Source organism: Cenococcum geophilum (assembly GCF_001692895.1).
Source record: "Cenococcum geophilum 1.58 unplaced genomic scaffold K441scaffold_43, whole genome shotgun sequence".
In the NCBI taxonomy this organism is placed as follows: Eukaryota; Fungi; Ascomycota; class Dothideomycetes; order Gloniales; family Gloniaceae; genus Cenococcum; species Cenococcum geophilum.
Window position 1 is genome coordinate 748,024 of NW_027137601.1, and position 11,322 is coordinate 759,345.

Below are 11,322 nucleotides of genomic sequence, written 5' to 3' on the forward strand. Positions count from 1 at the left end.
GCAATACCATAAATTAACGGTATTATCCCCGCATTTCTCAATAGATTAGAGAATTAAGTAATTAATACAATTTATTTTAACAGAGAAAGACTATTTAAACCATCTTTGGGCATTTTATTAGCTCTAATAGTAATTAGAATAAGAGTACCAGTCTCTTAAAAGAAGTAGTTCGCTAGGTAGAGGAGTTTAAGACCTCTACCGACGTTCTTAATAATAAGATGCTTAGGGGATAACTGGTATAATACGGAGGAGATATATATAGGTTACGAACTCAATAGGTATAACCCTACTATCTACACCTAAATCTACGGGTATTGTACTAAAAAGATCTATTAACTCTCTTCCGGATATAATTACTTGGCAGCTAACTCTATTAAGGGGAAAGAACTTCGCTATATAAAGAGCAGTATTGGTTCCGGTAAACCTATTCTAATTAGATATTTTAGTAATTATAAGGTCACTGGCAGAATTAGGGATATTTAGGCCTGTAAGGAGCGGCTTTAGGAGCTTGTTAGCTTAAAAAGTTATTAAGTAGCGTGGGGGGGGTGTCCTTTAATACCTTCTAGTAATAGAGATTGGGGTTAGGCGCTAACGCAGTCGGTAAATAGTGGAAAGAAAAATTCTACTACCGGGCTACTAGCTCCTTAACTAGCATCTATAATAATATTCAGAAGTCTATTAGTAAAGCAATTGTACTAATCCTAGGACCCTAGAATAATTAGAGCTATTAGAGTAATAAATAACGGAAGGAGCTGTATTTTAGATAGCGATTAATCTAAAGAGTAAGATATAGGATAGGCCGACAGCTTCTTTATAGATAGGAAGACCCCTAAAACTTCTATATAAGGCCGGACAGGACTAGAACTAGTCCCTTATATAATAAAAATAGTTTACCCTAGCTATAAGGGCTAATTCTCGCTACTATTTTTAGATATAAGTTAATAAGGAAATTTCTAACAGCTGCTAGCTTCTTAAATTACTAAATCCTAGAGTAAAGTAGTATATTTAACGATTATAAACGGAAATAAGATATATGTAAGGAAACATACTAAGGGAAATAACTACGGGAACACTAGAATTTCTAAGCACAAACAATTTAATTTAGTTAATTTAATTAGCTAGTTCTTATTAATAACAAATAGACTTAAATTACCGTGCGAAGGGATAATTGCTATCTATCAGTTATACTATTTACTATATCTATAATTACCTACTTTAGCCCTTAAAATTATCTAGAACCTACCAGCTAAGATAGGAAAGAGGCGATGCTACTAGTTAAAAGAGGATTAGTAGTATATGCGGTGCGGGATTAGAAGTCGGAAATAGTAGCAGTTTAGGGGTCTTACTACGGGAGCGGGTTTAACGGCTTCCCTTAAATAGGACTGGTAATAATGTCAAGGTTAAAGCAGGTTGTGTAGTACTTATTTTTCCTATTAGGCAGTCCCGGAGCGCCGGATTCTATTAGCTATTGCTATACCTAATATACTATATACGTAGAATCGGGTTACAGATCCGTAGGGATAATAAGATCGGTCTTATACTATTATTTATTAGCAGATCTAGGCTGACTAGGAGTTAGGTTAGGAAACTTCTTCTAATATACTATAGAGAGGTCGCTATTATTAATTTAATAGTATCTATTATTATTAAAGTTTTAAGTAGTTAAGAGTTTCCCTCTCTAGTTACTGCTAGCGCCGTCCACCGTCTACTATAGTACGTCCGTCAATACCTCGCTGCTGCTTGGCTAGGTTGTTTTAAAAACGTAAACTATTCTAGCCGCTATTGGTTTACCTAGCTAGTTTTGCGGTAAGGTAACGTATTTATTCTTAAGATACTTTATAGCTATATAAGCCCCTAGCAAGACCTAAAGTCGTAGAAAATTCACTATTTAGTTAGCGATCCTCTATATTAGAGTATATAGAAAATCTAAGCTATCTACCCTTATTCTTCTTAAGGTTAATGGCGGTAATAAATAAGTTATTATATTATTATTAAAACCGGGATTAGTTTAAGAGATATATCTATAAGGGTAACCATTAGCCCCTATAAAGATCCCGTTTTTAATAACCATAAGCTATTTATTTTAAGTATAGGTAAAACCTTAGTGGTATAAAAAAGCTATTAAAAGGAAGCGAAATATATATATTAGCGATATAGCGAAATGCTATAAGATAAAGGATAGAATAAATTAATATTTAGGTTCTTATAAGCTATAGCGCATATAAAGTAGATCTACTGCTATTTAAGCACAACTTATTTATATTGCGTTATATTTAGGGTCTAATTTTAGCCCTTTAATGGGACCGCTTTTGGGAAAAATTATAGATACGCTAGTAGTCCGTTGGATCTAAAGCAGCCCTCCATCTAAGCACCGCACTGTAAAAGACATCCTTTATCCTAATACAGCGGTACGTTATTCTAAAACCTCTTCTTAAGTCCTCTTAAAAATAAACGTCGCTTATAGCCCTACCTATGTTATTCTATCCTGCCCGAACATCTCGCTACCTTTGTCTTACAAAATAAGCGATTCTACTATATTATTATAAATTATTCTCTTCTCCTAATCCCTCTTGGCTTAGACCTATTATCCGTCTCCACCTTACGTTCTGCTATATAAAATTACTTAAACATTAAAGGTCACTATACTGTAAGCCCTATATTACTAAAACTAAAACACTCTCTAACTAGTTCCGATTTTAAATAGGCGCTATAATAGGTTGGATAGGATCATCTAGGTATTTTTAAATTGCTATATTATATTAAAGCACTTCTAACCTTATTGACCTAGCTCTGGAGGCGTTCCTTAAGTGATTTTATAGCACCTTTAACGTCCCCTTTAAGTTTTAGTATTGACTTTATCTATAGCCTTTAGAGCTAAATTAACTAGCCCTTAAGTTATCCCATCTTTCCCTTTAATTCTATCTATCTTTATATTAACTATATCTATGCCCTTTATAACCTCTAATACCTTAATACCCTAAGGGGTTATTATATAGGAAGTCTGTTAAGGTACTTAACACGCTAATTACGCCGTATAATAAGGGTTTAGTTCGGTTTTAACGTTTTAAGATTATATAGGTAGAATGAGATTAACGAAGGTAGGCAGAGCGCTCGTAAACCGTCCGATGTGGGGCTTTTAGCGTAGTATATAAGGGTTTAAATACTTAGGCAGATGGTGCTATATTAGCTTACGACTCAAAAATAACGTTATTATTATTATTAATAATAGTAATAGTGGAGTTAGGTAGTGGTTATCTTATTGTGTATATTGTGAAGTTCCCTATAGCGGAATATAAGAGGTGCTGCCTACTTAATATAACTGTATTCTCTTACTTATAAACCTAAGTTATAATAGATACTTTTACGTCTTATTATACGCTAATTTCTAACTTATCTTATAACTCTAATAATGCACTTCCTTGCTCCCCTCTAATCTATTAAGCTTAAGGCTATACCCTTACTATTACCTCCTCTATTTAACCCTTAATAACCACGGTCCTAATATATAAGACGCCGAAGAAAACCCACTTATACTTTTCTCCTCTTTAGTATAGTTAAATTAAACAATAGCAGCTCTAGAAAGATTAGTGCGTCTTTTGTAACTAATCTTTTAGGTAAATTTGTTTTTAATATCTACCCTTCTTTAGATATTAATTCCCTAGATATAATTACTTCCCTAACCTTTTTTAATCTCTTTTTCCTAGCCGTATTTATAGGCCTTGAATACTTTCCTAACCTAATTCTCTTTATATCTATAGGTAGCTCGTTTATAGACTTAGGATGCGCTAGCTACTTACTAAATATTAAAAGTAAAAATACCTATAACTTGGCTACCCACTTATAACTTACTCCTTAGACGGCCACTATAACTTTTAATCCGTTAATATATATATATAGATCTCTTTTTTTTTGCGGTTTTAGATAATTAATACTAAATTAATATTTTCTAGCTTTCTATACTAGTAGCATTTACTTTTTAGGCCATCTAACTATCTCTTTAGTTGCTTATTATAAAGTTTAACTAACTACTGCTTCTTTGCTATAGTATATACTATAAAGTATACAAATGTTTCTAATCCTTCAGTTTTAGATCGCCGGCCGTATATTAGCGAAAATTCTATTTCCAAAAAAAGCTTAAGGCTCTTAGCCGGTGATCTTATTAGATTGGCATAGTGTAAATCTAAAGCAAAATCCACTCTATCCACTAAGCGCCATAGCGCTCTAGTTTTAATATATACTATTTATAGCAAGTCTTAATATATTTCAGGTATTAAAAGAAAGAAAATATATATAATTTTAGACTTATTATCAAACTTATATCCAATTAAAGTATACTATAGGAGAATGGGATAGGCCCGTGTATAGCCTATATATAGGTAGTAATTATCTTATTACCACGTAAGCTTGTGCCCCTTGCTGCCCTAACTACTTCCCCCTATACACATACCCGTTACTACTTAAGGACTTCTATTTTAGGTATAGTATTAGCGCTCTAAAAGCGCTAAAGCTCCTAAATTCACTTAACGCCACTAATAAAAGTACTTAATCTACTGCTAGAACAAGTTGGCTCTATCTAGCACGCCAAATTGCCGCTAATCTAATAATATTACTGCTCTTAGCAAAGGACCCATTTCCGTTATCCTGCCTTTTAAAGTGTAACTAATATTAGTATATTCTAAGCTAAAGTCGGTTAAATATAAAGTACGGATGGTAAGCGTACGCCGCGCTTATAGGCTTTGAAAATTACCGTTTTTACTTACTATAGATATTATATAATGGTATTTAGTGGGCTTAGGCCTTATTTATCACTACTTCTCTACTATTAAAAACTATTAAATTCGCCCGCACCTACGCAACATTTTATTTTTATAAGTACGTATTTTATCTACAGATCCATCGATATTTAAGAGGTTCTGGAAAGATAATACTATTTAACGCGGTTTTAATTCTGGCATTCTTAGTAGCAAATATTCTTTATATTACCGTCCGAGTTAAAGATATATCTGGGCTGATAAGACGCTCTAGACTAATGTCTACGATTAATCTTACGCCACTGTCATTAGGGGCCCAGATAAATCTTATTACTAGCCGCTATGGAATTAGGCTTAGTACCTACGCCCAGATACACCGATGGTTAGGAAGAGTGGCTATAGTTAAAGGCCTTATTTATACGGCGGCGGCTATATCTTTATAGAAACCTAACCTGCGTATATATTTAGATATAGCGGCGCTAATAGTAAGCTAAATTTAGTCCTAGGAAGCAAATATAAGCTAATAGAGCTCTTTAGGCTGCTATTACTATGGCTATTATACTGCTCTCTTCTGTTGCTAGTATACGTTAATACGCTTATAAAATCTTCTTGAAGCTCCACCTAATACTTAGCGCTATAGTTATAGCTACGATATATTTTTATAGTCTATCTAAAGAGTTATTAACGCCGCCAGCGGTATATTTATTCGCAGTAATATGCCTTTAGATATTTATAGCTATCCTATAATTTAGTTAAGTGCTATACCGCAACGTTAAGTATAGAAAGCCGCTAAATTGAGTAAGAATATAATAAATAGCTATTAAAACACCTTATAGGAGGGAGATACCCGTTTTGGATGCAGTCTATATATATATCTAACTATTAAGGCCTTGGAAGCCTTAAGCTGGCTAATATATATACCTCTATATTCTAGAAGTGAGCTATACCTTATTTATGCAGTCACATCCCTTTTATATATTTTGGTGGTATCGCGATGCTAAGGGCAATAATATTATGGTTTTAATTATCTAGAAAAGGAGTAGATTTACTAGGAGCCTATTCTTATACGCTAATAATAATCTCGTCTATAATTCTAAAATAAAAGCCGTAATTAAGGGACTGTATAGGAATAAACTTAACCTTAAATTATACGGGACGGTCTTACTATTTACTACAGGGATTAGAATAGTAGGTTAGCTTCCGTATGTTATATAGCTTCTAAAAGGATACCATAATTATGAAGTAAAAACCTGAAGGATCGCTCTATTTTAGGAATTAGACTCTAAATATAAGCTCTCTTACACTTCCATAGGAATGACTTGCTAATAACCTCTCTAAAGTGCACGCGGCTTAGGTTGCTAATATAATAGTAAAGCTACTTAGTAGAGATATTAATAAGGTTCGTCCACTTCTAGATATAATATAAGGTATTTATATTAATTAGGTATTAGATTCTAGATATTTAGCTTTTTGTTTTAGGCAACTATCTTTCCACCTAAACGAAGTGAGGAGATATTATTTACCCTAGAGAGCGTATTAGTATGATATATACTATTATAAACGCTGAAAGTCTAATTAGATCTAAAATTGAAGGTTAAAAGGGTCGTATAGTGGTTTCTTATAAGTTATAATAACTAGTCCGCCTTTTAATTACTACTAAATATAAAAATAGTATATATAAATAATAAGATAAGTGATAAGATTTGTGAGATTGTTTGACGCATATTAGATAAGGATATTTATTTAAAGGAACTGGACTTTTATCTATACTTACCTAAAGGATATAATAGGCGGTTAAGGAGTATGTTTAATCTTAAGAGATTAAAGAATATTAGAAGAAGTATATAGGTTCGCTTAATATAATAGATTTAAAGGGGTAGATTTTCTTAGATACCTAAGAGTCTCTAAAGTCCTCTTGCAATTTAGTAAATGCAGCTCGCTAGTTATACCCTAAGCATTACACGGATATAGTAATTGTGATTACTTAGCTAGATAGAAAGTAGGTTAGAGATTATAGTATTTTAACTATAGGAAGTTATTAGAGTATATTTAAAGGAACTAATATTTTATTAATTGGGAGGGTCTATAAATAGGGATAAATTAAAGATTCTAACTCTAAAAATAGGCTCTGGAACCTTTATATATATATAGTAAGGGAGCTAGTACTAAAGATCGTCAGTTGATGATATATTGGCAATACAATTTTGGCGATTATTTTAACTTAATTTAACCCCTACGCAATTTCATCCTCAATTTCCTTTTATAACTTTTGGCAATTATTAAGTACCTACTAAAGGGATTTAATAACAAGCCTTGCTTCTGCTACAATATATATACTTCTATAGTGCTTTTACCATAGACGCTAAAGCTCTAGTATAAGCTGGCCATTCTTCTATGTCGTCCACTTAAGCATCTGTTAAAGATTAGGAGTCGGCATTTCCTTAAATATTTACAATTTGTCTTTAGTTACTTTAATTGCTATGGATAACTTATTGTTATAACTAATTTCTGTATTAGCAGCGGTGGGCGTTAGAGGTCTATTAGAAGTAGGGGGGAGAAGATAGATTTTTATTCGCTTATATCTAGGCATAATTCTTATATTAAGAGTTATCTATAGGTTTATACTTACGGCTATAGATTCGCATCTTTATAGCATTACGCTAGGGGTAAGAGTCGTTTACTATCAGTGCTTAGGGCCCGCTTTTAGTCTGTATTAAATTTAGAAATTATAAAGTCCTAGTTTATAGCTCCTACCACAATACTAGGGTCCGCGGAGCTTAGAAAAGCTTATACCTAGCGTAAGCTATATCTTTTCTATAAGGGAGATATAAAAGTTCTAGTAATGTAGGAGAATAATATTAGTAACTTCTCGCTAATTAATTTAGTAGCTACTCTCCTAGCTTATACTAAATATAGGGTATTAGTTCTTAAACCCTTTATACAGTCGTCAGCATTTAACTATCTAAAGTTTTCACTTAGTCAAATGTTGGTATTAGGAAGAGACGCTGTTTAAAGATGAAATTAAAACCAACTAATATATAAACAAGTGTAACTATATACCTACTATACGCTCTAAAAATAAGAGAATGCTAGTGCTATTCTTTAACTCTATTATACTTTTATATCCCTATATTATACCTCATTACTACCCGCCTATGCTTTTTGCCCCTCCTAAGGGGCATTATTTACTACTCTAAGCTCTCTTTATATGGTTTTTTCCTAATACTTAGGGATTGGATCGGTTCCAGAGATAACTTTAGGCCTACTAATTCCAATTATATCCGCTTAAATTTACTAATTTTGCTCTTGGCAGTACTAATATAATTAGTAGCATTAATTAATGCATTCTAATAATCTTATATTATCTTAGACTTTTCGTTTAGATAATCTTGTATTATCTCAGACTTCTTATTTTTATAATCTTGTATTATCTTAGACTTTTTGTTTGTATATTTTCGCATTATCTTAGCCTTTTTATTTAGGAGCTCCTTAATCCTACCTTTAAGTACCTCCTTTATTATAGTAGCATTTTTTACCGTATCCCAGTCTGCCTTACTTATATTATAGTCCTTATTATTGCCTAGAATGGCCTTACTACCTAAACGTCGCTTATATTCCTAAATTTTGGACTTATAGGTGTAAATAGTTTCTTAAGTACTTTCCAGTTCCTAATATAGGGATAGACACTTATTTACTATATTGCTAAGTTCTATAATCGCTTTCTTATACTACGTATATAGAGATTTGTATATATTAGCGCACTAAAGACGGTTCTACTTATAGGTAGCGAGTGCGGCTTAAAAGTTATATAGGTTTATGCGAGAGATACCTATAATCTATAAAGCATTATAAAGCCTATTATTAATAGCGAGAAGTTACTGGTTAATAGGAAGAGATTGAGGTCGAGCGTTAATGCGGGAACTTAATGGTTTTCTTTTTGTGTTAATGCGGGTCACCTAATAGATTAGATAGAACTAGTACCTAAGACTTTTAAGTCTTACCTAAACTACATTACTACGTTTAATACAACGTCTAGGCTATTAAGGGGCCATGTTTTAACTAAAGGACGGCGTATATTAGAGAGCTTTAGCTTAAATTAGTAGACTTTAACTTAAATCAGTGTCTTCTGGCTTAATAAATGGAATGCCTTATATCCGTAGAAAGAAGGAAAGTTAGAGTTATATAGAGCCTAAGCGGGCGGTGCCGTTTAGTATAAATATTGCTATTTATACCTTCTAGGAGAGGATAAGCTCTAAAACAAAGTTTAAGCGCTATATTTGCACTTTAAAGTCTTATCTAAAGCTAAAATTACTATTACTAAGCCCAGAAATTCTAAAAACTTCTAAGAAGTCCGATAGAATGGTATATATTACAGCGCGGATAGAGAATATGTAAGTAATAGGCAAACTCCTAGCCCTATAGTCCTTCGCCAAGAGATATACCCTATATTATAGCGCTAAGGAGGACGCCCTATACTGCTAAGAGGAGGACGCCCTATACTATTAAGAGGAGGACGCGTAAGTAATAGGCAAATTCCTAGCCCTATAGTCGTTCGCCAAGAGATATACCCCATATTATGGCGCGGAGGAGGACGCCCTATACTGCGGCGTGGGGGAGCGCGTGTAAGTAGTAGGCAAATTCCTAGCCCTATCCCTTTAACCGTCGAGTTATATCCAACGTTATTAATAAGATTTTAGCTAATAAGGAGCCTAGATTAACGAACTTTTAGTATTATACGCACGGACCTATTATTTTATTAATAAGGCAAGACGCCGGATAGTTATTTGCTAAGGGGTATACCCAATATTGCGGCGCAGGGGGCGCGCAAGTAGTAGGTAGTAAACTCCTTCGCTAGGGGTATAACACTATACTAACGTCACTAATTACCTCTTAGAATAGCTAAAGAAAACTAGCGTTAGTTTTTAACCACTTTTGCTAAATAAAGGAAGTTTAATATAAGCCGTATTCTTTTTCGCTGCCTTAGGGGCCCTTTCTAATCTAAAGGGACTATATTTTGGTTCCTTATAGGGTTCTAGTTTTTAGGCACTTAGTATACCCTCTTATAAGAATTATAGTAGAAAGGCCTTAACTATAATTTTAAAATCTACTATGTACTCTTAAATGGAACACGGCTATTATAAACAAATATATCTAATATATAGGAGCTTTATCTTTAAACTTTAATTAATAAAAAGCTTTATAAGGATAGAGGCTGTCTTTAAAAGTGTCTAGCACACCAACGATTATATATAAGACTTTAGCCATTTATAGCGGATGCTAATAAGAGGTTATTAAGGAGTAAGGAAGCTATAGATCTAGCTATAAAAGAGGCATAGGATTAGCTTTAAGGTGGACAGTATAAAGGGATAATAATCCTTAAGGACAGGATTACTATGCATTTTAGTACTAATAGACTCTTGTCTTTAATGCTAGAAGATAGTATAAATCTATAATTATTTGCAATTAACCTATGGGGAATAGGAGTTAGGATAAGGCGTAGTAATAAGATATTAAATCTAAAACCTTGGTTTTAAGGGGAGAGATTAGTTTAAGCTATAATAATAAAATAGGAATAGGTCTAAGCCACTAAGCACGGACTATTTCCATTAATTCTTTACTCTATAGTAGCAGAAGGTAAAAGCGTAATACTTAAGGGAATGATTAACGCTTAAAACTAATAACAATACGAGTGTTTGTATGCTACTATGTCTATATAGAGTATATAGTAAGTCTCTTAGTTAGCCGCTAACCAGGCAGTTACTAAGATATTATAGCAGGACTTTACCTATTTAGAAAGCTACCCTTACTATAAATTGTGCGATTTTCCGCTATAGCTTCCTAATAAGCACTGTTCGCAACTATTTATAAACGTATTATATAATTCGACTAGTATAGCTAGTCTACTAATAACCGCCTAGGGATGGCCCGTATAGGATAATCTATCTAGTCTTCCGGCTATAATCCTAGACAATTCGCTGCTATAGATACAGCCTGCTATTAAAGATTAAAATGTTTTATTTGAGCTATTAAGTAAGGAAGAGGGACTTAAGGAACTTAAGTAAGTCGTTTTAGGGCTTTAAAATAGAGCGGAGAAACTTAAAGAGCTTTTTATAACCCTATAGAATAATTTTAGAAACTTTTAGAATAATTTTAGGAACTAGTAAAATAAGTAAGTCTCTATATAGGCGGGAAGTTTTTAAATATAGCTAATGTATACTTATAGATTAGAGGAATAGAAGATAAGGTAATAGTTTAGGACCTACTAATAGTTTGATTTTTAATAATGTAATAGGTTTTGTTAGGAGATCGATACTTCTATTAAAAAGTTAAAGGTATAAACTATAGAACTTAAGCGGACTACAAATAGCGTAGTAGGAGAGCTTAAAGATAGCATAAAGTTAAAGTAGCTAGGTTATTTAGGGATAGTTTATACTATTACTGGCTGATAGCTTGTTAGTTACTTTAAGTGGAATTTGCATAGCAAGCGACTATTTATTAGTATAGGACTCTATAAAAATAGAGAAATATATCTACTATATCTCTTTTTTATTTTAATAAGGTGCTTAACTGC

General features: G+C 33.0%; 1 protein-coding gene across 1 annotated transcript; it reads left to right on the forward strand.

The window, feature by feature from the left end:
- Positions 1-4,804: 4,804 nt before the first annotated feature.
- K441DRAFT_577219 (uncharacterized protein) lies at positions 4,805-5,194 on the forward strand (the record flags this gene model as incomplete). The annotated part of the gene is made up of 1 exon (XM_067644231.1): positions 4,805-5,194. A coding segment is annotated over one exon (390 nt), but the record flags the coding sequence as incomplete, so codon positions are not given.
- Positions 5,195-11,322: the final 6,128 nt, after the last annotated feature.